This window comes from Pelodiscus sinensis, chromosome 3 (genome assembly GCF_052426305.1).
Source record: "Pelodiscus sinensis isolate ZL-2025 chromosome 3, ASM5242630v1, whole genome shotgun sequence".
Taxonomy (NCBI): domain Eukaryota; kingdom Metazoa; phylum Chordata; order Testudines; family Trionychidae; genus Pelodiscus; species Pelodiscus sinensis.
This window is the reverse complement of record NC_143054.1, coordinates 201,331,060-201,357,216: the sequence shown is the minus strand read 5'-3', so window position 1 is coordinate 201,357,216 and position 26,157 is coordinate 201,331,060. Positions and strand designations below refer to the sequence as shown.

At 48.0% G+C, this 26,157-nt stretch overlaps 1 protein-coding gene across 4 annotated transcripts; it reads left to right on the top strand.

Annotated features, from left to right (window-relative positions):
- Positions 1-1,892: 1,892 nt before the first annotated feature.
- On the top strand, positions 1,893-25,806 carry APMAP (adipocyte plasma membrane associated protein). Of its 4 annotated transcripts, none has more exons than XM_089777596.1 (10): positions 1,893-2,052; positions 11,454-11,570; positions 13,591-13,706; positions 15,067-15,159; positions 18,537-18,653; positions 20,090-20,264; positions 20,732-20,866; positions 21,551-21,637; positions 23,202-23,394; positions 25,026-25,806. In XM_089777596.1, the coding sequence occupies exons 1-10, from the start codon at positions 1,961-1,963 to the stop codon at positions 25,233-25,235; spliced, it is 1,335 nt and encodes a 444-aa protein (XP_089633722.1). In that variant the 5' UTR covers positions 1,893-1,960; the 3' UTR covers positions 25,236-25,806. The 4 variants fall into 4 exon arrangements, with proteins under 4 accessions (XP_089633722.1, XP_075781980.1, XP_089633724.1 ...); XM_089777597.1 differs by lacking the exon at positions 1,893-2,052 and adding an exon at positions 10,745-11,068; XM_075925865.2 differs by lacking the exon at positions 21,551-21,637.
- Positions 25,807-26,157: the final 351 nt, after the last annotated feature.

Genomic DNA, 26,157 nt, shown 5'->3' with positions numbered 1-26,157 from the left:
CTCCTTTTGAGGAGCAGTACTCAAGGGTATATGATAGGTTACTTTGGACCTATTGATAAGAGATTTGTATAGATCAGTTTCCAAGTAACTGCTACTCATGATAGCAGCAGGTTTACTCTGTTACCATGCCTCACCTCGTTCTGGACATAACAGCTCCATGGGTAACAGGTTAGTTCAGCCTCCATGTCCATTCAGTCTTTGTCCTGCTACCATGACTCAGAGGAAGCATGGTCCAAAGGTTAGTGTGGTGGGCTAGGACTCAGGAGTTCAAGTCCCCGCTCCACTACCAACTTCTCTGAGCACGGGCAAAATTATATTGTTCAAAAGTATGTTCATTCGTTTTCATACTTGCTAAAATCCACATGTGACCTTTCAACTTCCCGAGGATTGCTTTCCTATTGATCTAAACATCTGTTAAAATCGGGATGGTTAACAGTGCCTTGGGTGAGCACCACTCCCCTGCACTCTATTTTTTTTAAAGGAAATTGCAAAATGTAATTAATTTGCTCAACACGCAGCCTGCAGATGGGATCCTTTGAACATGGCCTCCACTGGGAACACGCTCCACAATGGTGAGTCAATATAAAGGTCTTCTGTTGATATGTGTTTTAGTAGTTAAATTTCTGGACTGTCATTGCTCATTCAAAGTGCTGTCATATGGGTGGAAATCGAGTAAATATTGCATCTTATTAATATCAGCAGAACTGACTTAAATAGGGTCTGCATGTTGTGTTGTCTTGCATTAATCTTTGTATACATGCCTGTCAGTGTGAAAGCAGCTTTTTGCATAAATATTTTCATGTATATGCAACCACTTAATTGTGGCCCTCATATGTACTGTGAGTATCATTGTGGCCTCCGGGGCTTCCAAAGTTGAGTAGCCCTGATTTAGGTCATAATTTACATCTGTGCAAAGGAAACAGCATCCCTGTTCATGGTACCACATCAGAGCATCTTTTGCCATGCATTTTGCATGGGTGTGAATGCCAACGCATTGTGCAAGACAGTGGGGAATCAGATGAAGAGAGTCACAGATTGGAAAGCGAGCTGGTGGTGTGCTATTGTGTCCATCCCCTTTTTTGAACTCGCCTTGTATGTTAGGAGATTAAGGAGCTAAGTTGAGGCCTTGTCTACATTAGGTGAAAGGGCACGGCCTACCACCCCGAGCTTTGTAGTGCTGCTACCTCTTACAAACGGCTGGCAGGCTTTTGGCAAGCACTGTTTGCATCTTCTTGCCAAAACACCCAGGAAGAGTGTGTAACTCAGACCTTAGCCTGCAACAGGCTGGCCATGCTAAGGGAAGCTATGGGCTGTGGAGTCAGCAGTGGCCTCGATGGCATAAATCCACCCTTGCAGCCAGCAGGTACCAAGGGCCAGGTGCCAGCTCAGGTACGGGAGGGTACCGCTGCAGACACAGCACGAGCACCTGCCTCTCCCTGGGCAAGGGAGGCCCGGCCAGTCTCCAGTGAGGGGGGCTTGTGCCAGGGGCTCTCACACAAGCCCCGGCACCGCGTGCGCAACGCAGCCCAGCTGGCGGAGCGGCTTTCCCGTGCACGCGCCCGCAGGCCGCCTCATGGGCGCGAGGGCGCGCGTGCGCCGGAGCGGGGAGCCCGCGAGCGCGCTGCAGAATGGAGGGGGGCGGGCAGCGCGGCACTGACTGACAGGCCCGGCGGGGGCGTGGCCACGGCCTCTGCGCGACGGGAAGGGCGGGGCTAGCAGGGAGAAGGGGCGCGTCCCCTCGCGCCGAGAGGTGTACGTCATCTTCCTGCGCGGCCGGCGACACGGCCGTTCTCTTCCGACAGAGTTGGTGGGCGGGGTCTGTGTCTGTGGGAGAAGGGGCGGGGCTCTGCGGCCACCACTTGGGCGCCGATAACAGCCGGGGGGCGGGGCCAGGCGCGGCCTGGGCGGGGCTGAGCGGGCGCGCGACGCGGGGGGCGGGGCTGAGCGGGCGCCGAGCAGCATGAATGAGGCGGAGGGTTTGCGGCAGCGCCGCGCGGTCCGGCCGCGAGTCGTCACCGAGGACACCGCGTCCCAGGCGGCGAAGGATGGCGGGTGCGGGCCGCCCCGGGCTGGGGGGAGGGGCGAGTGGGGGAGGGGCTGTCCGGGCTGGGGGGAGGGGCGAGTGGGGGGGGCTGTCCGGGCTGGGGGGGGCTGTCCGGGCTGGGGGGAGGGGCGAGTGGGGGGGCTGTCCGGGCTGGGGGGGGCTGTCCGGGCTGGGGGGAGGGGCGAGTGGGGGGGCTGTCCGGGCTGTCCGGGCTGGGGGGGGCTGTCCGGGCTGTCCGGGCTGGGGGGAGGGGCGAGTGGGGGGGGAGGGGCTGTCCGGGCTGGGGGGAGGGGCGAGTGGGGGGGGAGGGGCTGTCCGGGCTGGGGGGAGGGGCGAGTGGGGGGGAGGGGCTGTCCGGGCTGGGGGGAGGGGCGAGTGGGGGGGGAGGGGCTGTCCGGGCTGGGGGGAGGGGCGAGTGGGGGGGGGGCTGTCCGGGCTGGGGGGAGGGGCGAGTGGGGGGCTGTCCGGGCTGGGGGGAGGGGCGAGTGGGGCGGGGGGGGGGCTGTCCGGGCTGGGGGGGGGGCGAGTGGGGGGGGGGCTGTCCGGGCTGGGGGGGGGCGAGTGGGGCGGGGGGGGGGGGGCTGTCCGGGCTGGGGGGAGGGGCGAGTGGGGCGGGGGGGGGGGCTGTCCGGGCTGGGGGGGGGCGAGTGTGTGGGGGGGGCTGTCCGGGCTGGGGGGAGGGGCGAGTGGGGGGGGGGCTGTCCGGCCTGGGGGGAGGGGCGAGTGGGGGGGGGGCTGTCCGGGCTGGGGGGGGGCGAGGGGGGGGCTGTCCTGGCTGAGGGGGGATGGAGGGGGGGGGGGTGTCCTGGCCGAGGGGGCTGTCCTGGCTGAGAAGGGGGGCTGTCCTGGCTGGGAGGGGGATGGGAGGGGGCTGTCCTGGCCGGGGGGCTCTCCTGGCCGAGGGGAGGGGGGGTGTCCTGGCCGAGGGGGCTGTCCTGGCTGGGGATGGAGGAGGGGCTGTCCTGGCTGAGGGGGGATGGACGGGGGGTGTCCTGGCCGAGGGGGGGCTGTCCTGGCTGAGAAGGGGGGGCTGTCCTGGCTGGGAGGGGGATGGGAGGGGGCTGTCCTGGCCGGGGGGCTCTCCTGGCCGAGGGGAGGGGGGGCTTTCCTGGGGGAGGACTGACTGGGGGAGGGGCACTTTGCTTGCCAGGCTCAGTGGCTGGTGGGGCAAGTGGCGGGGCTCCTAGCTGTGTGGGGGCAGAGGGGCGGCCGTGGCCATGGCCTGGCCCCTCCTGCTGGCCTGGGGTGCGCTGTTGGTCGCTACGTGGAGGGGTTGTCGCTGGAGAGGAATTGCTGGGAGATGTGGGAGGAGGCGTCGGCCTGCTGGGGTGTTTCTCAACTCTTGCTGCATAGCCCTTCATCCCCCTCCTCCCGAGATCTCTTCTGCACTAGTGGTCACACCACCGCCATTCCCCTCACCCTCTAGCTTTGGGCTTATGACTTGCTATGAATATAAGGTCGTTCTTTTCTTTTGCAATAGCTCTTGTGATTTTCATGGTCACCATAGCACTTTAGGAATCAGGGAATAGCAGGCATTCCCTCTGTGGGATCAGAATAGACAGCTGGTGGGTTTCCCTGTGTTTTATGCATCTAACAGATTTTTTTTTCAGGGGAGGTTGTTAATTGAGCAGTATTTCTTTGTTCTTTTGTGCCTTTTAAGCCCAAACCTATGTTATAAAACAACATGAATAAATATTAACCAGGCTAGAGTTACTCATTGATTTCTGTGGGTCACATTGTGATTTTGGTTGTACTTATGTTGTCATATTAATTGCTTTGAGGGTGCACAGGTATATTCAGTTATTTGACTTTGTACTGGATGTCTGTTTTGCAGCAGTGTAAATTTACAAACAACAAGCAGTCCTGGGGCAATTTAGAGTAAGAAATATATTTGATCATGAGCTGTCATTGGATTAGGCAGCTAGTGGTTTGCACAGCCTGTGATTATATTTGTTTTCTCTTTCTTTTCTTCTCTTTCTTGCAAATTATTTTTCCTCTTTGTCATCCAGGTTCACCTCAAGGAAGGAGCTACCATTGGTGACTTTGTACATTGCCCAGTAGTATATCTGGTTGCCCATCCTCCTCTGATTTAAGGATATTAAGGACTAGTTGACTATCTGATAAGGAAATGCTTATCAGATAGTTGAATCGACTAGTTGCTTTTCTCCCCTCTCCTCCCCTCCCCTTCCCCCCCCCCCCCACTGCTTCTCTCAGATAGAGCCCAGGGTATGGGCTTCGTGCAGCACTGCCCCTTTGAAACGCCACCGCAGCATTTCAAAGAAGCAGCACCATGTGGCGCTCTGAGTCAGCTGGGAACTCCCCAGCTGACTCTGGGTTCCACGGAAATGCAACGGAGAGCCTGGATCAGCTGGGGAGTCCCCAACTGACTCTGGCTCTGTTCAACATTTCAAAGCAGCAGCACCGCATGGAGCCGGAGGTCAGCGAGGGACTCTGAGTCCCACGCTGACCCCAGGCTCCATGCAGGTGCTTCCACTTTGAAATGCACAAGAACCCCTGCTGGGGACTCTTGTACATTTCAAAGGAGGAATGCGGAAGTGCCTATCGACTAGTTGAATAGTCAGTGCATATTCCATCGACTACTCGACTAGTAAATTAATTGATATTTAACATCCTTACTCTGATCGGGCGCTCTCATCCTTCCGACTGGGTTGCATGCCTCTAAAGTGTATATGGCTCATCTTCACTCCCTTGGCACATCAGCTATCAGAGTCAGCAAGCTTTGCTGCTTTGGCAACCTGCCTCTTGCTGTCTCAACATTTCTGGCCTAAGAGGATGTGACCACAAGCACTGGTGGTTTCACCATTTTTTCCAGGTATCAGGAAGGGTCTGTTACTTTGACAGCTTCCTTTTTCTGCCTTGGTATGTCCTGTACTAGTCGAGTGGTTGGGACCACTTGTTACACCAATCTCCCTTCCACATTTGAAACGGAAGAAATACAAAGGATGGTTGCTTTAGTAGCATCCTTTGACGTGCTTTGATACTTCCTGTGCCAAGATGAGCCCTCTTTAACAGTCCCCTCTTCCTGGCATGGTGCGAAGGAGCCATCTGCCAGGCCTCTCCTTCCTTATTCTAAAAGAAAATTGACTTTTTTCAGTTATGTGATAGGGTGCATGTATGGAGCCGTTGGCTCAAGAGATCTTAGAATAAAGAAAAACAGACACCCTGATTTTTTTTAACTAACAATATCTGACAAAAAACACCTATATAGAGTTGCATGTAGTATTTTCCAACATCTGAGCTATTGATTTAGCTTGAATAGCTTGAGATGTCTGTGGATATATTACAAGAGATGAGTGATTCATTAATGGTGAATTTTCTGTTTCGCTGTTATCCTAGATGGCAGGTGTAAATGATCTCACCTGCCAAAACAAATAGATTGTAAAAATCGTATACTATACTAGGGGGCTGCTGTCTGTGCTCTCTACTCTTACCAACTCCCCTTTCTCTGGCCAGAGAGTCCGCTAATCTTGCACTGATTGTATAGAAAAGTGAACAAACGAAAGTGTATAGAACAAACCTGTTAACACTGCTCTACAGCCAAAATGCTTCTGAAATAAATGTAGTCAAACTTTACTAATTCTGGGTCACTGAGAACGAAAATGATGCTTAAAATTGTTGATTGGCTCTAGTTTTCAAGATATGCTATTGGGTCAGTATATACGACCCTTGACTTTTAATGGTGGAGGATAAGTGAGTTATAAAGGGAAGGGATCTCAATTTAAACCAGAAATGACTAAAATACATCTTTGACTGAATCTATGAATAAATCTATGACTGGATTTGGACAGTACTTGCTTTTTAGGCAAAGCAATCTGAAGCTGGTATTGCATCATGTTATTCCTAGAAGTCATGGATGATGCAATCATAATGAAGCTTACATCACTCTGCTGAAAAATTGCCCTATATCAGCTCTAGAAATCATAGTGTCGTGCTCTCTTATTTGTCAGTGTTTGATTTTTCAGAGGGACACATTTCTGTTTAGCCAAAATGAGCAGAGATGCCTCGTACTTGTGTGAACAGTGCAGATAACTTCTGCTATGTTTGTGGTGAAGTGACTTTTGCATCACAAAAGCGCAGTATAACCACTATGGTTAAGAAAGCCTATCACCTTTATTTTGGCTGCAAAATTGGAGATCAGGACAAGAGGTGGGCCCCACACATATGCTGCAACACTTGTGCAACAAATCTTCGCCAGTGGTTGAACAGGAAAAGGAAATCTATGCCTTTTGCAGTGCCAATGATTTGGAGCGAGCCAACAGATCATACCAGCAATTGTTACTTTTGCATGGTGCCTCAAGTTGGGAAAGGTGTGTCAAAGAAGAAGTGGACTGTGCATTATCCAAACATTCCATCAGCTATACGCTCAGTACCCCCATGGAGAAGGACTGCCGGTTCCTGAGGCACCAGAATCATTCTCACTTGAGTCAGATGAGGAAGAGGATTAGGATGAAACTTCTGGTCCTGAACTATCAATGTCACAGGACCCACATTTTCTCCCATCCTCCTCTTCTGAACCACACCTCATAACACAAGGTGAACTGAATGACCTTGTCAGGGATTTGGAACTACCCAAGAGTAAGGCAGAGTTGTTGGGCTCCAGACTACAGCAGTGGAATCTCCTGGCAGGTGATGTTAGGGTTTCCATGTTCCGTGACCATCAAAAGGATCTTGCCCCATTCTTCTTCATGGAAGGTGATCTTGTAGCCTGCAACAACATCGATGGTGTGATGGCAGCCCTCAACATCGTTCATGATCCAGATGAGTGGAGACTGTTCATTAATTCATCAAAGACGAGTCTTAAAGCGGTTTTGCTGCATAATGGCAATGTTTTGCCATCAATTCCAGTTGGTCATGCAGTCCATATGAAGGAAACCTATGACAACATGAAACAACTTTTGAGGTGCATAAACTATGACCAACATCAGTGGCAGCTTTGTGGCGATTTGAAGGTTGTTGCTCTCTTGCTTGGTCTGCAGACTGGATACACAAAGAACTGTTGTTTTCTCTGCGAATGGGATAGTCATGCAAGAGATTCCCACTACATCAAGATAGATTGGCCACTCCGACAGTCATTGGAGCCTGGGAGGAAAAGCGTTCAGCATCCACCACTTGTTGAATCAAGGAAGATTTTGTTACCACCCTTACACATCAAGCTGGGTCTGATGAAGAACTTTGTCAAGGCCATGGACAAAACACAAGCAGCTTTCAAGTACCTCCGTGGAAAATTTCCAAGGGTAAGTGAAGCTAAGATCAAGGAACGTGTCTTTGTTGGTCCTCAGATTTGTGAACTTCTTCAAGATGATGCATTTGACCATGCACTGCGTGGCAAGGAAAAGACGGCATGGAAAGCCTTCCAGTTAGTGGCAATAAATTTTCTCAGAAACAACAAGGCAGACAACTACAGGTTGTTGGTGGAAAACCTCCCCAAGGCATACAAAAGCCTTGGTTGCAGCATGTCACTAAAGATACATTTTTTGCACTCTCATCTAGATTTTTTTTTCCACTGAACTGCAGAGCAGTGAGCGACGAGCACAGCGAGCGATTTCACCAGGTGTCAGCCGACGGGCAGGATGTGTGTGTGTGTGTGTGTGTGTGTGTGTGTGTGTGTGTGTGTGTTACCGAGAAAAAGGTTTAACGTCCGTGACTTTACTGCTAGGACCAGAGTCTCGTCACAGAAGGCAGCCGACAGGCTGACAGACGCCCTGGGTTTATAGGAAGAGCCTATTACATCTCAGATTTTAGCTGCTAGAATACAAGATCCCTTCGCAGCAGGCAGTCTAGGGAAGACTGAGAGATGCCCCAACGGATCTGTCACCTGGGAGTGACCCAATCCAAATGCCCAAGCTCTTCCTATACCTGTCCCTTATGACAGGCTGAAGTTCTTTTAAATTGTGCTTGGTTCTGTTACAGCAACTGAAGGAGTCAGGTTAAAGCTTAAACAGTTACAGGTTTATTAAGGAAGCTTATAAATCATATGGTTACAATGGCTATTGCTCTATTTCTTAACTGCTAGATCTTAAAAATGGTTACAAAGAAAATAAAGATAGAAAATAGAAATAATGGTACCAAGTGACAACTTAATCTTTAAAGAGCTCTAAGTCTATGTGTACACTTAAGACAAAGGACTACATCCAGGTACAATTTTTACCCCCTTCTGTGCCTCTCGACTCCAGCGTGTCAAGCCGGGGCCGGTCCCTCAATTCCTAGGAAAGACAAAAATACGAGGTGGGCGTCCCCATGGAACCTCGGGAGGTCAAACACCTAACCCGACCAGCAGGTAGAGGGTAGACTGACACTCAAAGTGAGTGTGCTGCTGGACCCATCTTTATACCCATGGGGTCACGTATTTCTCTTTCTTATCTGTAATGCCAAATGGTGCTGGTCTGTCTTTTGTAAGACCAGTTCTTACAAGGGAGTTGTGAACTTAATTTACACTTGTAAGAGAGAGAACTAAATTGGAAGTACTGGGGATTCTTTTCTCAGTGGGAGATTCCTCTCCCAGGGATGACTGTGTGTGATCGTATCAACATGGGTGCCAGCCGGGGCAGTTCTTGCAGCCTCGAGGCCAGCTTATTTCCTTAATCGCTCTCTCCTCATATCTATGTTTTCAGCTTCTCGGGATCAGATGAGCCAGCATAGACTATGCTGATTTTATTGTTCCTTCTCTGCCCTGTATGCCTCATGAACCTCAGAGAGGCAAGTAAGATGGATGTGGGGGGGGGGAGAGGGGGGCGGTCTGTCTGGCTACACCAGGACATTGCAACAATGGAGAAACACTATCAAGGCAAATGGAGCCCATCAATGCTTGCAGACTATTGCTGGACAGTGACAAGAGATGTTCCATTTAATGAAAACAAGAGACAAGCCAAGAAGTGCCGAGTAGACACTGAATAGGACTAAACTATGTACATAATAGTTTTTGCCTTTTGTTTCATAATACATTTTATTTATATAACCCTTTTGCTGATTTTTAAAGTGTTACATAAACAGGACAGGTGAAATATTATCATGTAAAGCAACCATAAACACATTTACGATTAAAACTCTGCTATCTACAATATGCATAGATGTAACATGTAAAAACTTAAATATCTTGGAAACAGTAGCCAATCAGTTGTTTTAATTGTCATATTTGAATTCAGCACATCAAAATACATAATAAATAGCACATTTTATCTCTGAAGCAGACGACTTCTAAAAAATTGTAGACCAGTGTAATTGGTCTATTGCTCATGTACTATATGTTACAGACAGATCTCAGTTTCACAGTCAGTTCTGCTTGAAGTGCAAGTAAGCAAGACGATGAGACTCCATTTTCAAAAAGGCTGATGACGCATGGCAGGAAAACTTTATACACACAGGGCTCACCGAGTCGCAGCAAGCCCCGCTCGCCAGCTGCGCTGTCCAGCTATCTGCGCAGATCGTTCTGCGCATGTGCAGATCACCCGAACCCGGCTCTTCCAGGTTGTAATCTACTCGTCACAGGCGAGTAGATTACATAGATTGTCGAGCCGTGTGTGTGTGTGTAATCCTAAAGATATGGGCTGGTGTTAGCCATTTGTCTATGTGCTAATTGCGTACTGGTCACAGTGGTGTTTGTACACAGGGTGATGACACATTTCTCCACTCTTTGGATGATTGGCTCATCAAGGATTTATGCATGCTCTCACAAGTTCTATTGCTGTGGATTTAATTGACACTGCAAGGAGATGGGGCATATTAATGGCTGTTTTAAAGAGCAGCTAAGAGTCTCAGTGGCTGTATTTCCAAGTCAAGACTCAAGCATGCCAAAAATCCATGCATTTCTCTTCTCTGGACGCTTAGCCTAAGTGTCTTTAGGATTGTTTCAGTCAAACCATTTTATATAAGAACCACGTCCAAGAGATGACCCTGTTTGCACTGAGGAAGGTTTTGTGGCCCTGGTGTGTCTGCACTGAAAGGCTGTACCTACTCTCCTTCATAGCTGGGCCGTTGTAAATGTTGAGAATCCAACGGATTTTTCGGGTCTTGAGGGACCTGTCAAGGTCATGTCCAGGAAACTTCACTCAGTCTTGAATTTTCTCTGACATTCGGGGATGGCTCCTGGCTTTTACACCTTCACATTCCAAGGAAGAATTTTTTCCAGAGAACAAACTCTCGTGATCACTATCTTTTCAAGAGTGAGGAACACGGTTCTCATGGCAAAGACGGGGAGCACAGGCTACTGTGAGTAGATGGGCTGCCTTTACCTACTGGAGGTCTCTGGTACTCCCAAGGTGAAATTCTGCGGCCTGGTTTGGGAAGGTGCTGTGTTGTTTTCTGGGTAGCAGGATCGGCTTGCTGTTCACACATCCTCAGTTTTAGACCTGCAACCTTAGAATTCAATGTCTTGTTCATGTTTTAATGGTTGTCGCGTATGGATGAATTGAAGGTTTTATTCATATTCAGCCTACCTTATCAGTTTGGAGGTGATTCTCACTAGGGATGTTAAAATGCGGGTACCTAATCGAGTAGTCGATAGAATTTTTATCGACTACCCAATGAGTCAGTTAGGCAGCCTGGCTCAGTTCTGGCTCGCGCCAGGTGCGGGACCAAGGCCCGCTGCAGCTCTGCAATTTAAAAGGCAGTAGGAGCTGGGCAGCCTGCCCCCCGGCTCCTACTGCATTTTAAATTGCAGAGCTGCAGTGGGGCTTTGTCCCGCACCCGGCGTGAGCCAGAACTGAGCCGGGCTGGCAGCAGCCCCTGTGCGCGGGGGTGCCGGGGGATTTGGGGCCTCGCTGCACAGGGACTGCTGCCACGAAGCAGCCCCTCCTTATGGTGTCTCGGGCAGGGGCTTCTCTGCACAGCAGCTATGTCCCCTCCCAGCCTCTGATTGAGGGAGCAGGGGGGGTGGAGGAGGGAGGAGACGGGCTTTTAAGAGGCTGATGCAAAGGCAGTGGGGAGGGGTGGCATGCGAGTAGCTGACTGGTCTACTATGCTTATCGGGTCGTCGACTGCTCCATTACATCCCTCGTTCTCACTAACGTGAGTGTTTCTTTAAAATATTTCAATAGCTTTTGTTCCAGTTACTGGAGGCAACTTACTCTGGGCAACAGAACTGGCTACTGGAATGGGAATTCCCAGTCCGTTGAGAAGGCAGACAGTAATCTATCCGCGTACTCTAGTTACGATACACTAGAAATGACCCCTGGCAGTGTATACGTACAGTGGTGTATGCAAACAGACGACGCTGGCTGCCTGATGTGGCAGATGTTGAGCATAAAGAGAAGTGTGTGGTGGTGAGGGGGGGGGGGGGTGAAAGGGGAAAGCAGTTGGCTTTTCAAAAACAAAATAGTGTAACGAGAGGCTCTTAAAATCTCCTGGTTGAGTTTAACATCGAACGCTAACCTGTGTGTTTTGTGTGTGGCAGTGCGTACAGCAGCAGGGTGTTCCGGGTGACCTTCCTGACTTTGGCTGTCTCCATAATTATTCCCTTGCTTGGAGCAATAGTTCTCCTGGAATGCCCAATAGACCCTCAGCCTCTAAGGTGAGCTGTTGGAACTGAATTTTATTGCAAGGTTCCGTACTAATTCTCTGTTAATGGTCAACTTTTCTGAAGTTGCTGTGGGCTTATCTGCACTACAAAATGAGGTCGCTTAATCTAGGACGATCTAGTTAGTTGTTGGTGTCCATGCACCTTCCTTCTACGGGTGGTGTGTCCTCACCAGGGTGCTTGCAGTGACTGAAGTGGGGTGTTGTGGGGATCTCAGCTGCAGCCCTTCCCACCTGGCCCAGGGAAATGGCACAAGTCTGGGGTGGGTGTTACTTTGAAGAGTTAATTTATTATTCTTTTTGTGTGCTGTCCTGCAGTGGTGTGCAGGAGCAGGGCTGGCGCCGCGCTGCTCTAAGCATTGTACCAGTACGGACGGAGACAGGGTCTCTGTCCAAAGCGCTACAGCCCACGGCTGTGGTCTCGCAGTTGGATCTGCAGCAGGGAACCCTGAGTGAAGTTTTACTGAAGATGGTGGGGAACCATATTGATCACAGACCCCCTCTGGATAAGGGATGTGAAAGTGGAACCGTGTACGCAATTACACACAGGGCGCCCTCCCCCCCGGCACTGCTGCCTCTGTATCAGTGGGGAGCTAGGATCTACCCCCTCCCCCCCTATGGGCAGGGGCTGCTTCACGGCAGCCTCCCTTGCCTTGCCTCCACGCTGCTGCCTGGAGACAGTGCTGTGGGGAGCTGGCTTTAAAGCTGGCTTTCCCCAGCACCAGGTCCTGCTTCACAGTTCTCGACTGCTCACTACAGCAGTTACACGTTGACTTGAATAAATGCATTTCAGCGTCCCTGCTATGGCTCAGGTTGCAGAGTGCGAGCCTCAGAATATTTGTAACTTGTTCACTGGATTGTTAAGAAAAACCCTCGCAGCCAAAACGATCCCTGTCCTGCTAATGGGGTACTTAAACGTGTCTGGATTATTGAAACAGAACTAGACATTCTTTCCCTTCCCAGTTTTTACTAGGGATGTAAAATCCCATCTAACCAGTTAACTGCGGAAGTGGGGCAGGTGAGGGGCTGCTGCAGCCCAGCTGGGCCACTGGGTAACCAGTAAGCATCATCCCATAAGGGGTGTTACTAGGCTTATAGGCTCCAGTCCTTGACAGCTGATTCGTGAGAGTCAATGTAACCTACTGGTCAGTGTCACATGGTCCTCTCTGTTCCCAATCCACAGAGGCTGATATGGACCCAGTCAGAAAGCATAGCTCTTCAGCCCAGAGACGGTTAGCTGTGGAGAACCTGGCTAAGATCAGTGCTCCCTGCAATCTGGGCCTGTGTGCAGCCGCTCAGGAGAGGTTCAAATGCTACCCAGCTGATTAGCAGAGCGCCCATAGCGAGGGGTGTGTTTCTGCTGGTGGTGCACATTCGCACTTGCTTCTGTGCACATAAAAGATGGAAAAGATTAGAGGGAGCATTAAGATCCTGGTTTTGGCCAAGATTGCAGCTGTTGCACAACTGTGTATGCTCACTTAGTGATGAGACTACTCAGGTGTAAGCTCAGCATCAGGGTTGAAGTGTGGTGTTTGTGTCAATTAAGGCTTGTTCAAGAATATAGACTATAATTATGTAGGATGAATTGTCTCCTCCAGGCAATAAACCGACACTCAGACCCGTGTGAGCTAAAGTGTCCATTCACATGGCTCCGGTTGAAGGTTGGGGCCACAGCTAGGACATTAGTCTATCAACTAGCTAAGTAGCAGCTCTGAACTGAGTTTTACGTCAACTAGTTAAGACTATGGAACTGCACTTTTTGAAACTGACTTGTATTTAAATGGACATCGAGATACTAGTGTTGTAAAATTCTCTTAATTCCTAAGAGCTGATGTAGGCTAGAGCTGATACATTGCCTCAGAGAATGCTGTTGGTGGTCAGGAAAACGAAATATGTGGTTTCGCAAACAGCTGTCATGTATGCAAGCTGGAAGAATTGCTCAGCTTCTTGCTCACGAGTATTTGACTTTGTACCTGTTCTGTGATAATCATAAGACCTGCATTTTGGTTTTACAGCTTCAAAGACCCTCCCCTCCTGACTGATGCATTAGAGCCAAATACTAAGCTGCGAAAAGCAGAAAGGATATTTGAAAATCAACTTGTTGGACCAGAATCTATTGTCAATATTGGTGGTAAGCCCTGGGAAACGATAGGGATTTAGGGTAGTTTTTTCACAGTTGCTTCTTTAAGAGTTTGATGCACATTTCTAGACTACCAGTTGTGCAGACTTCCATGTGTCTGCACTGTAATGTTGTCTTGGGTCGGTAACCATTAGCTTAGAGCTACATATCACCATGTAGCTGTCTTCCCAAAAGTAAGTCATTTAGTTCTGATGAAAAATCCTTGCTCTTCTGGACCATGGCCTTTAATGATGTCAAGGTTTTAGCCGTAGAAGCTACTGATCTGACAGTTCACGTGGGTAACTTTTTTTACTAGATTGCAATGGTTAAAGCACTTTTTCAATATCCACCTATATGATTAGATCATTACATTTCTCAGAGTATTAAGCTTTATTTAAATAAGATAAAACCTGCAGACAGTAAATTGTAAATGTAAATCATGTTGGGGAGGGGATTGTGACCTGGGACAGGCAGTTGGGGAAGGGGAAGGGAGGGTATGTGGTGGTTGCAGGCAGATTACTGGCCTCGAGACTGGTGAAACCTCTGACCTGTCCGCAATTCAGAACTTTTCTAGGGAAGTAGAAGCTGTTCCTTCCTTGAAAATCAAAATAGTTTCCCCCCCTCACAGTTCGTGTAACTCATTACAATTCCAGGCAGTTAAAGTGGAAGGTTAAAAGCCCAAACAGTTTAGCGATTCCTCTTACCCAACCATCGAAGAACTTTCAATTTGTAAGAGCCTGGCAGAGTTCAGAGAGGGGCTTTAGCTCATCATGGTGTATTAAAAGCTAACTTGTCCCATTGCTGTCATGTGACTTGGCATCCAAATGTTTACTCTGCAACATTTTGGGTTTTGGATGACGTAGTGCTGGATTACTCTCTCCCTTAGACAGAGGTACTCTTTCCACAGGTCACGTACGGCACAAGCAGTGTCAGTATAAACATCCCTGCTTGTGTGTTAGGCCCCAAGGAACCATTTCTAGCATGAGAGGAAAACTCGGTGCATCCCTGTTGAGACTGCTACAAGGGTGACTTATGTGGTGGCTTCTGGTTCTTTTTTCTGGAAATATGCTCAGAGTTGAGGCCACAGAACTATCACTTGTGTTCATAGTTGGATTCAAACCAGCAACCTGCTCTAAGACTCAAACCCTCCTTTTTATTGATTGAATCCAACTAAGCTATTTGAGGGCTTGAATTGCCCTGTCTCCTTCCCCTCTCTCTCCAGTTGCAGGACGAGTAAATAGGGAAGATTTTGTGTTCAAAGTGCATTCGTTTTGTGTGGGAGGAATGTGGGCTCAGTGCTGCATCATTATAAAAAGATTTTCTATATTGCAGCAGTTTTGTAGCCAACTAATCATGCCATTTGTTTCTGCAGATGTGCTGTTTACTGGCACAGCTGATGGAAAGATTCTGAAGATTGAAGATGGGAAAGTAAAAATATTAGCTAGACTTGGCCATGGCCCATGCAGTAAGTAGATACACACATTTATTTTTCAGTTAAACTCCTGGGATAGATTTTGCAATGGTTAATAAGTTAGTGGTCAGTCTTGCTCTCTTTTGCAGGTGCACATCTGCATACATTTCCGAGCATAGTGCATGTGAGCAAGAGCTAAAGTCTAGACCACAGTAACATGCCCATGCTTCGTGGACATGTATTTTCAATATTCCTTGATTTCACACCCTGCATGGTACCTCTACAAACCTGTGATTATTTCTCACTGAATGGCTTGTACCCCAACACGTTAAACTAGTGTCCAGGAAAAAACGTGTGAGTGTGCCTCTCTCAGGAGTGCTCTCAAAGGCAGTGGCAGCTTTGTGTATTTGTAACCTTTGTCAGGGAGGCCTCTTCAGTTCAAAGCCTAACTTCGGTATCTAGGTCTGAAGATCTTGGCCATTATCACCAATGTTCCCCTGGTGTTTCTGTGCATGTGCAGAATATATTTGTATGTGCACCAAGGTGTGCGTGAATGTGCACCACCCGAAGGAACATAGCCTCGTTGTAGGCACTCTGCTAATCACTAGGGGCGCTGGAATCTCTCCTGAGCAAGCCGCCCAAGCGCCCAGCGTGTAGGGACACTGATCATCTCTTGCACCTACGTGTGTTTGTTTACAGTGACAGTGCAGCTGCACTAACTCTTGCCTGTGGAGACCGAGCCAGAAAGGTCACAACGTGCGTAGGCAGGTTGGGGCTGTGGACGTTCCCTCTGAAGGTGGGGTTATGGCCAGTGCTGTGGCTTAGCAGTAGTTGGCTTGTACATGCGACTTGTCTGTGACTCCCGACTCCATCTTTGTTCCCTTCTTCTGAAGGATAAGACACATGGTCTGAAGGAGAGATGTGAAAAGATTTCTATGAATTAGAATGGCCCTGTATTAAGCAAGATGCAGCCGACTATTTTGTAATTACACTAATTTTTCCATGCTGCTTTTCCCTATATTTATTGAAAATCTGACACCCATCGTGTGAAATAGACCCAGATTAGAGACATTCAATTGCATTTACCTGTTGGGTGAAGCATGCATTGGTGAATTTAATTTTTTTAAATTGTGCTAATTGCACGTTACCCACATGTACTGTAGTGCACGCTTTAAAGTGCTTAATTTGAAAGCAGGGCTCAGAGTCTGAGTTCAAATTCCTTTAAGATAGAGCATTTATTTCAAATAAACTCCATTCTCAGTGCTGTACTTGGGGTGGAGGCATGGGGCCAGTGTTAGGGCATGCCTGCATTGCAGTCAGGAGGCACAAATGCAGCATACTCATTGAGCCAGCAGTGGTACAGGCTGGACGCCCCAGCGGGACTGTGTTTGGGCAGCTTGTCTAGTCTACTGTGGTTCCATTGTTACTTTAGTGAACTGGCTCCGTCAGTGATGGATTTGATCGATGCGCCTCTGCTGTCCGGACTGCAGTGTAGACAAACGCATAGAAAAGCCAAGTGGGAATTCTCTGCACTACCTGGGCCCGGTGTGGTGAGAGACGGCATCGTAGCCCTTTTGCTGAATAGTCTGGCTTTTGTGTTCGCCTTTCTGCATCACTTTCTCGCGTGAGGCCGGATCCTGAGCTGGTGTAAATGGCACAGCTCCATTCCTGTCAGGGGAGCTACATCAGTACGTCAATAGAGCTCTCTGTTTAGACCACCTAGGCATCAGGCCCGCTGTGGTACTTCCTTTCATCGTTAAACTAAGGACGAAAAACACGCCCTGAAGAACAGGCAGGCAGGTGTTTTCCAGCCTGTGCCAGGAAGTTTGGGGGATGTTTTGAAGTGCATTTAAACACCCCCAAATCACAGTACCCACTGACAGCCCTAATGGGATCGCTGCGTAGATCCTTGACCTCTACGGAGGCATTAGCAGGGGAGATGACAGTCATGCTGGGAGGGGTGAGCACGGGTCTGCACTCCTGGAAGGTGTGGGGCCTTATGCAGAAGGGCAGGGCTGGGGCAGCCCTTGGCGCTGCCAGGAGCGCACCACATTGCCCTCCCCCCAGCCCTCAGAGCCCCTCGGAGTGTGCAGTGTGGCGCTCTGGGGGTGATTTAAAGGGCCCAGGGCTCCAGGCCCTTTAGAATTGCCAGACCCTGTGACAGTTGCCTTCTCTGCCCCCCCAATTCCCCCCCGCTTGCTGCCATCGGCGAGCCTGACTTCTAGGACTGTAAAATCCCTTTTAATTATTTAACCAGCAAAACGGTATGTTGAGCAATTAAATGGAGGTGAGGAGGCGGCTGGGCTGGAGCAATGACCCCATCCCACTGCGGATGGGGGCTGCTCTGGCCAGGATGGGGCCCCGATGAACCAGGTAAACGTTCAGATCCCTGCTGATTGCTACGCAGCTGACATGCTGCGTGGCGTTTTAGCAGACCGGTCAGTTACTTGCGTCGCAAAAGGAGAGAACTCAAACTGCGACTGAGAGTCCCATGGTAGCACTGGTGTTAGAGTAAACAAGTAGAAGCGGTCCCAGGGTAAATGTTAAATAGCAGCAACCGCCCTGTGGCGCTTTTGAAAAACAAGTTTAATAAAATACAGTGTGTGACTTGCTTGTAGTAATTTTCTACTTTAATCTTTTATTAGAAGGCAGACTTGCCGGGGTAAACTTGCTTGCTGTCCCCATGTACGTTACTACTTTGTTCACAACATTTTCAGTGCTGTTTGAGGTAACCTAGTAAAACCAGGTATTACTAACACACGGTGCTAGTGCCACACTTGTCTTCATTATTTGCCAGCTAATGGAATATACATTGTAACATCTAAACTAATGTAATTGCCGTGATTTCAGCTGCATATGCATATGAAATCACTATAGTCAATTGCTAAGCCACGTAGACACAACAAAGGTGGTTGTGCCAATATCTGCTTTGAGAACACAGATCTTCACTGCTTGTTCTAAAGGAGAATGTGTTAGCTCTCAGAAGTACTGAGGTTAGGGTTGCTCAGAGAAAAGTCTCTTGTCTTTTTATTATTCTCAACAGAATTTTTTGACTATCAGAGAACCAGAATACTTGCGGCTTGGGGATTTTCTGGCTAAAAAAAGACCACCATGTTTGAGAAGACAGTTTTTGTCAATATTTGTTTAATCAAAACTCAAAGCTTCTGTCAAAACAAAAAATTTGAGAAATGATCAACTCCCGCGGTGAGGAGTGGTTGATGTTCCTTGCTAGGCTGGTCAATAGAGGGCAGTCTGAACGCGAAGCGTCAAGCAGCTCTGATTCATTGGTCGTTAATATTAATTCCCCATTGGAGAAATGTGACTGGGGGCTGCCAATGTAGTCTTGTTGTATTACATTTCTTTTCTGGAATGGCTTTAATACCAACTGTACAAACTGCTCTGCCTAAACAGCTGTAAAATTGTCTCAAAAGGAACCAGAGAAGATGAGCCTGCCTGTGGGAGACCTCTTGGCATCAGAGTTGGGCCAAAAAATACCCTGTTTGTGGCAGATGCCTATTACGGATTATATGAAATTGATCCAGTCACAGGTACGTTTTGGTGTCTCTCTCTCCCCTTACCCCCCCCTTCTCCTCCCCCCCCCCAGGCCTGGCCACTGAGGTGTCAGGCAGCTTGTGTTCTCTTCCTGGCTCTACTTGACTTCCGTGGCTTTGCCCCAGTTACATCACCATTGTGTGCCTCCTATTTCCATTCCCATAAAGAAGGCTGCCAATGCTTCCCTTCTGGAAAGCACTCAGCTTCTGCCCCCTGCGTTTCATCCCTAGCTCTAAGTACTCTATTTATCTAAGCCAAAGCATAGTACCTCTCCTCTTCTAGTATTGAGCAGTTCACAGTCCTTAATGCATTTACCCTTGCGCCCCCTTTGCCCCCAACATGAGGTACAGGTGGGGACCTAAGGCAGAGGCGTTAAATAACTTGCCAAGGTTTCACTTGGGGTTCTGACCGAATGGAGCCTTGAATGTGGGTCTCCTAAGTCCCAGACCAGTGCTGATCTGAAATCTTCCCTGTCCTGCACTAGGTGCTGGCGGGGTGCAGTGGTCTGCCTGCACGGATTCAGCTGAAGGATCAAGACCCGAGTTTGAACTTGAAATTAAAATACATTATAAAAACTTGTACTGTGTGGCTCTCTACAGCGTGAAGCTTCTCCCATGTAAAAGACTTTAGTCTTACCCTGTGTTTCAGTGACTTGCCAAAGATCAACTAAACAAAACCCCTCTCTCCATTTCCTTCCCCGATACAAAATTTGTACAAAGACCTGTGAAAGTTACACAGGAAGAGCTTCCAAAACCCAGCACATGATTTACATCTGTATGTTTAATTTTTAGTGGTGGGAGAGGGGGAATTTCTGGAAAGAAACATATTTCAGTCTTCCTTCCTTTGATTTACACGACATACCTAAATCTCCTGCAAAATAAGAGCATATTTTGGGTCTGTCAGCAGTGACTTCAAAGTAAAGGTTGTGTTTAGCTTTCTAGCCAAGGTAAGATTTATATTCCCTTCGTTTACACTCCACCAGAAACGTGATTGCAGCTAAATTTATTCTATTCATTTTTGGAAATTAACAAGTAAAATGCATTGAGTAGATTAGGGGTTCAGTAGGTTTGAAAACCTACTCCTTTGTGAAACTGTCAGCGGTATCTGATCCCTTTAATGCAAAAGAACTTTGTTCAAGTACATTTAGAACTGATTTCTTGCTTAAGCTAACTTTTAAAAAGCTTACACAATTATTAACACTATTCATCATTACCATTTCTGTGCATGCAGTGAAAGTGGTTTGATAAAATGTCAGACTGACAGCTTAAAATTGTAAACATTCAAAATGGTATATAATGCTCTTCAGAGGTTTGAAAAGATGCTCGGCCAATGTAACACCTACCTGAATGTGTTAGGGTTTAAAGTATTGGTATGGAAAGATAAGTCTCTTTATTTTATTTATACATTGATTTGAATTATATTTTATCCTCAGGTAATGTGAAAACACTAGTGTCAACCAAGGAACCAGTTGAAGGTCAGAAAATGTCCTTTCTGAATGATCTGACGTTGACTCGGGATGGGAGGAAAATCTTCTTCACAGACTCCAGCAGCAAATGGCAAAGGAGGGATTACACATTCTTGGTTATGGAAGGCACAGATGATGGCCGGCAAGTATCAATGTGCAGCCTTCCCTCTATCCTATAGCAGATCAAGCCAAGAGGAATAGCCAGGACAACTTAGTTGTGTTTACAAACTCTAAGTCATTATGGAGCTGCAGGTAATGGGAGGCAATGGGAGGATGTGTAGAAGAAGCTGCCATGTGCAGAAATGAAAGAAGAGATCCTCTGTCAACAAGCATATTTGTGTAGATCTCTTCTAGTGGAATGTGCTTTTTAAGATGAAAGGAAGAAGTATCTCTTCCCCCCCTAGTTCTGTCAAGGCTGCAGGACAGCTGCCCTAACAAGCCGGTGTATTTCTGCCCTACTCTCCAGGCCATTTTTAAGTAAACTGGCATGTGCCCTGAGTGCACTGCTTATTTCATTCTTTACATGTAAAAGCTGCGGAATACGAGGAAGGGAAATGCTTGGCAAAGGGTCGTATCCCACTGCACTAAGTGCCAGGTTCTGTCTTTCAGCCTGCTTGAGTATGACACGGTGACAAAAGAAGTGAAAGTCTTAATGGTAGGACTGAGGTTTCCGAACGGGGTCCAGCTCTCTCCTGCTGAGGATTTTGTGTTGGTAGCAGAAACAACCATGGCTAGAATAAGGAGGTGAGTGAGACACTTGGGGCACGGGGGACGTTACTCTGTCAAATGGCTTTATAGTTACAGTGTTGGTTTTGGTTCAGTTCCGTGTAGGTTCTTATACCACGTTCATCGCTCTGAGCCCTGTCTCGGGACATTTGTGCTGTGTGCTTAGATTGTGTAAAGAAAATCTTGGGCCAAATACTTCCCTGAGTGACAGCGCATGTTACTCCGGTGATTTCAAGCAGAGCTCCACCACGTGTAATCAAGGCAAATTGTAGGTACTTGATTCCCGTCACTGTGACGTGGGGGTGCCTCTTGGTCACAGAGAATAGCCTGAACCCCTGCCCTGACCTCAAATGCACAAACACTGCACTGGCATATGCAGAATCACCCCCGTTTGGCTGTGCTGGTGACTCGGAGCACAGGAACCCAACACACACCTTCGCCGAAGCCTTTCTCCCTGTGCATGGGGGTTGTTGCCTCTTCTCTTCTTGGTCCCTGCTTTTCCCTAGGCAGCCACCCCCACTTTGCTTTTAACCCACCTTCGGGGGGGCAATGGCCCTGCCTACATTACACATATTTTTGAAAAATGTCCGGCAGTTGCAGGACAGCTTTTGCCGGTCCTGGTCCACGGGGTTCTGGAAGGAAGTTAGTGAAAATGGTTCATTACCTGCTAACACTGTTCTGTGCATCATACCAATTCATTAGGCCTGCTCGGAGCAAATCGAAAGAGGTGGTGTTAAAACAGTGCCTGCCGCTGTTGGCCCATCCCCATGAAGGCTGTCAACACCCGCGGCAAGTATCAGAGGGTAGCCATGTTAGTCTCAATCTGCATAAACAACGAGGAGTCCTGTGGCACCTTGGAGACCAACAGACTTATTGGAGCATGAGCTCTGTGGGCAAAGACCCACTTGGCACTGACATGCATCTGACGAGGTGGGTCTTTGCTCCAATGAATCTGTTAGTCTCTAAGGTGCCACAGGACTCCTCGTTGTTTAACACTGGTGGGTTAAACAGCAAAGGGGGCACTTCCCAGTCTCCCTGGGTGGACAGGGTAGGGTTTGAGTAGCTCTCTGTAGTGTGAATGCCTGTTAATGGTGGGAAGGAATTTTCCTCCAGGGTAGATTGGCAGAGGCCCTGGAGGTTTTTCGCCTTCCTCTGTAGCATGGGGCACAGATCACAGCTGGAGGATTCTCTGCATCTTGGGGTCTTCAAAGTATTTGAAGGCTTCAATATCTGAGATATAGGTGAGAGGATTATTCTGGGAGGGGTGGGTGAGATTCTGTGGCCTTTACTGTGCAGGGAGTCAGACTAGATGAACATAATGGTCCCTTCTGACCTTAAAGTCTATGGGTCTCGGCAGAACATCCCTGCTAGATGGACACACAGTAGCGAGTTGTCTCTCCCCTCCAGTCAGCGGGGCTTGGTCTCTGTTCCATGTGACGTTTCCGCACAAAGAAGAGATTAATATTCTTGCCTTGTTCATCGTCATGTGAACTGAAGTGAAAACTCCTGTGACTCTGGTGGACAACGGGTATGTATGGCACAGAGTGCTTGGTGGAGATCTTTGAGGTGTCCGAGTATTTAACCTGACTCCGTTAGCCACAGACTCTCTGCTTTACTTACACAGGCAGCTGAAATTCAAAGAGGCGCATTTCGGATTTACCGTTATTTCTGTTGAGATTAGAATTTAGTTGGCTAAAACATGAGTCAGTTCTTCACTACACAGCCTCCCCACATCTTTTCCTCTACCATAATCCGTATAGTAGATTTGACACAGTAGCACCATACCTTTGTCTTGTTTTGCATGGGTAAATTGAGTTTAATTGCTTAATTACCACAATTTATATAAATGATATGGGGCAAATTCTGTTGCTATGCTAGAGATATCTGACACATAAAATCAGAGGAACTCCATTGCCTTCTATGGAGTTCCTCTGGTTTTATAATAATGATCAGAATATGTCCTGTTAACTCTTAGTGTCAGTGACATTGCAGCTGTGCTACATGGACAATCTGAAATCTTGGTATTTAAGCTAATTCAGGCATGTTTGGCTTCCCAAATCAGACTCTTGGCTTTACTTTGATCTCTGTCTGCCCCACACGGGTTAGCTAACATGGTTCAGAAAGATTAAATCTACCTCGCTATAGTTTTCAGTGACAAGGAGAAAAGCTTCTATTCCACTCAGTTTTTTCCTTACTGGAGTCATCTGCCTTATAATCTCTTCCTTCCATCAGCTGGGGCCGAGAGGCTTATCAGAGAGAGGAAAGTAGTGTACTGCATTCTGCTAGCAGTAAGAAATCCATTGCTTGTTGTATGAACTTTGTTTAGGTTAAGAGGCTGTTGTGATCTTTACAGGTACTATGTGTCTGGATTGATGAAAGGTGGCGCCGATATGTTTGTAGAAAACTTGCCTGGCTTTCCAGATAATATCCGGTTAAGCAGCTCTGGGGGATATTGGGTAGCCATGTCAACTATTCGGCCCAATCCTGGGTTTTCTATGGTGGATTTCATATCTGACAAACCATGGATCAGAAGAATAATATTTAAGGTAAGTGTATTTAAGATAAAGGGGGAAACAGTTTACTAGCCAATACTTTGTGTAGGGTCTCTTTCACCGAAAGATCTCATGGTACTCTGGTTAAAGCTGCAGGTAAGCCACATAATGATGTAGCAGGTATCATTCACGCTTTTTATAGAAAAAACCAACAGAATGGTCTGGTAGCACTTTACAGACATGTCGATGGTATCGTGAGCTTTCGTGGGCATGGCCCGCTTCTTCCGATGATCGGAATTATGAGTTTAGGATAAACCCAAAAATAAATAGGAGAGGGGAAGGGCAGGAGGGAGGGGGGAAAAGGGAGGGGGTGGGAGACAGAGAGCAGAGGGAATCAGTAAGTATCTGAAGATTGGGTAGTTAAACCGAAGCAGATAAAAGTCAAAGTCCATAGATAAAACTCCTGTGTTGGTCACCTGAAGAAGTGAGCTGTGCCCACGAAAGCTTATGATCCCATCTCCATGTTCTGTTAGTCTGTAAAGTGCTACCAGACCATTGGTTGGTTTTTTTCTGTAACAGACGAACTCGGCTACCTCCTGAAGACACTTTTTATAGTTAGCAGAGCTAAGGCTTGCTCTTACTAATGGCAAGTGCACAACTTACAAATGGAAATGCAATCTTCTGAGTAAACTGTTTGATCATCCTTTTGTATTCTCAAATTCTCAGCCTCACTAGTGCATCAACAGAAGGTGTTGGTATTTGACCTGTATGAAAATCAAATTAAAAGACTGACAAAATGTTAATTTTTGAGTTTTTGTTCCTCAGACATTTTAACCAACGTTCTTTTTTAAAGATTTTCAGCACAAAATTTTAGTCAATCTTGACTGACACGAAGCACTTAAAATGGAAATGCCAGCTGAGTTAAACACCCTGTGGCCATGCGGCATTTGAATGTTTGTTAAAAAAAATTCTGGGTGTGCTGAGTCTTTCGAGAAGAAGCCATGGTTGGGGCCCATGTCACACAGAAATAAGCAGCACTGTTGAGAGCGAAACAAAATGTGTTTGATTTTTGGCCACTGGCAATAATCTCAGGAAATTGTCAATTCCAGAGGGGGAACAGTGTCCGTCTGTATCTGCAAAACCAAGGAGTCATCCTGTGCACCTCAGACTCTGATTCATTTGGGCAGGAGCTTACTTGGGCAAAGACCCACTTTCAGATGCATGGAGTAGACATTAGAGGCTGGCATAAATCCACAGGCATATGAAGAGGCTCCCTTCTGTTATGGTTATGCCAGTCTAGTTATGCCGGCCTCTGTAACTTCTGCTCCGTGCATCTGCTGAAGCGGGTTTTGCCAACACAAGCTGATGCCCAAATAAATCTGAGTCTCTAAGGTGCTGCAGGACTCCTTGTGAAATAGTGAGAACACTATGCACCAGTGTTTATGCACCAGTGTCATTCTTGGTCCCAGAGCTCTGCACTGAAGTTAATTTTCTGCCAGTCAAGCTTTTAAAGTGGGCTTTTCAGTGCTCTGCAGTTCTCACCTGAAATCTGAAGACTGACATAGCTCACGAATTATTGCAAAGGCTTGGCATGATCCTTGATTGCTTTTAAATACATGATCAGTTTACGTAGTTCATGGTTAACTAATTATGACAGCTTAATGATGTCTTTTTCTTTCTTTAAGCTGTTAAGTCAAGAAACGGTGATGAAGTTTGTGCCCAAGTACAGCCTTGTCTTAGAACTTAGTGAAACTGGATCCTACAAAAGAAGCTTTCATGATCCCAATGCAATGGTGGTAACTTACGCTAGTGAGGTCCACGAACACGAAGGGCATCTTTACCTGGGCTCCTTCCGATCTCCATTTATATGTAGACTTAACCTTCAGGATGTTTAACTGCCCGTACAAAATGAAATGCCATTGTTACCCTGGAGCTGGAACAAGAACGTTTGTGGCAGCGTGTGACTGAGGCAGAGCGCCGGAAATGGATCTGTTCTGTGCAGCAGGGAATCCCTGTGGGACTGTTGCGATAGGAAAACATGTATGATTTGCTGTGTCCCCCCTTCCGTGGTGTAACTCCTCTGCGTCTTTACTCCCAACAGACATAAGACGTCAGAGTGACAAGTACATACGACCAAATGCTTTTATTGAGCAAAACCTGTTGCACGCGTTGCAATCTACAGAGCTGCTTCTCTTACTGTCCCACCGGCACAAACGATCACACTGGAAATAGGTAAATGGATGTAATGAAGTAATAGGCTTATTGAAGAGAGGGTGTCTTGCATGTCTTCACCACTGAGTTAGATCCTACTCTGTAGGCATGGTTTGGAAAGTCCCCGTCCTGCCGTGTTTCAGGGGTTGGTGCAGTAACCACTAGAAATCTAGTCACATCTTAGTATAACGTCAGGCTCTCTTTCCATAGGCTGAATTGAAGAAATGGAAGTGATATAAAGTATTTGAGCTGTGACGCTGTCTGTGATGCTTTCTTATAGCGTTGTAGTTACAGTTTATACATGACTAGAAGACTTACCCAGCATTGCCTGGCCCTGGCCCAGGGGCCCATGCAGGCCTCCTGATGGTGTTCCCCGGGCCCGGCCCAGGAGAAGAGGGGGCCCACAGGCTGGGAGGGGAGGGGGCAGCGGCCCCTGTGGTGGGAGCCGGGGCTGCGCTGCTGAGCCCCGGTGGTGCTCCTGAGGGGTATCCATGGTGGTGGGGCTGGCTGGCCCCACCCTCCGGGTCCAGTGCTGGGGCTGAGGGTGGGAGTGGAGGGGTTTAGGGCAGGAAGACCACTTACCTGGGCCGGTTACAGGCAAGATGG

What these genes read in the sequence shown, in the direction of transcription:
- APMAP (XM_089777596.1), top strand. Translation starts at nt 1,961, where the DNA reads ATGAATGAGGCGGAGGGTTTGCGGCAGCGCCGCGCGGTCCGGCCGCGA. An exon ending in TGAAATTGATCCAGTCACAG is followed by an intron (nt 18,654 to 20,089) that starts GTACGTTTTGGT and finishes TTTTATCCTCAG; the next exon opens with GTAATGTGAAAACACTAGTG. An exon ending in ACCATGGCTAGAATAAGGAG is followed by an intron (nt 20,867 to 21,550) that starts GTGAGTGAGACA and finishes CCAATTCATTAG; the next exon opens with GCCTGCTCGGAGCAAATCGA.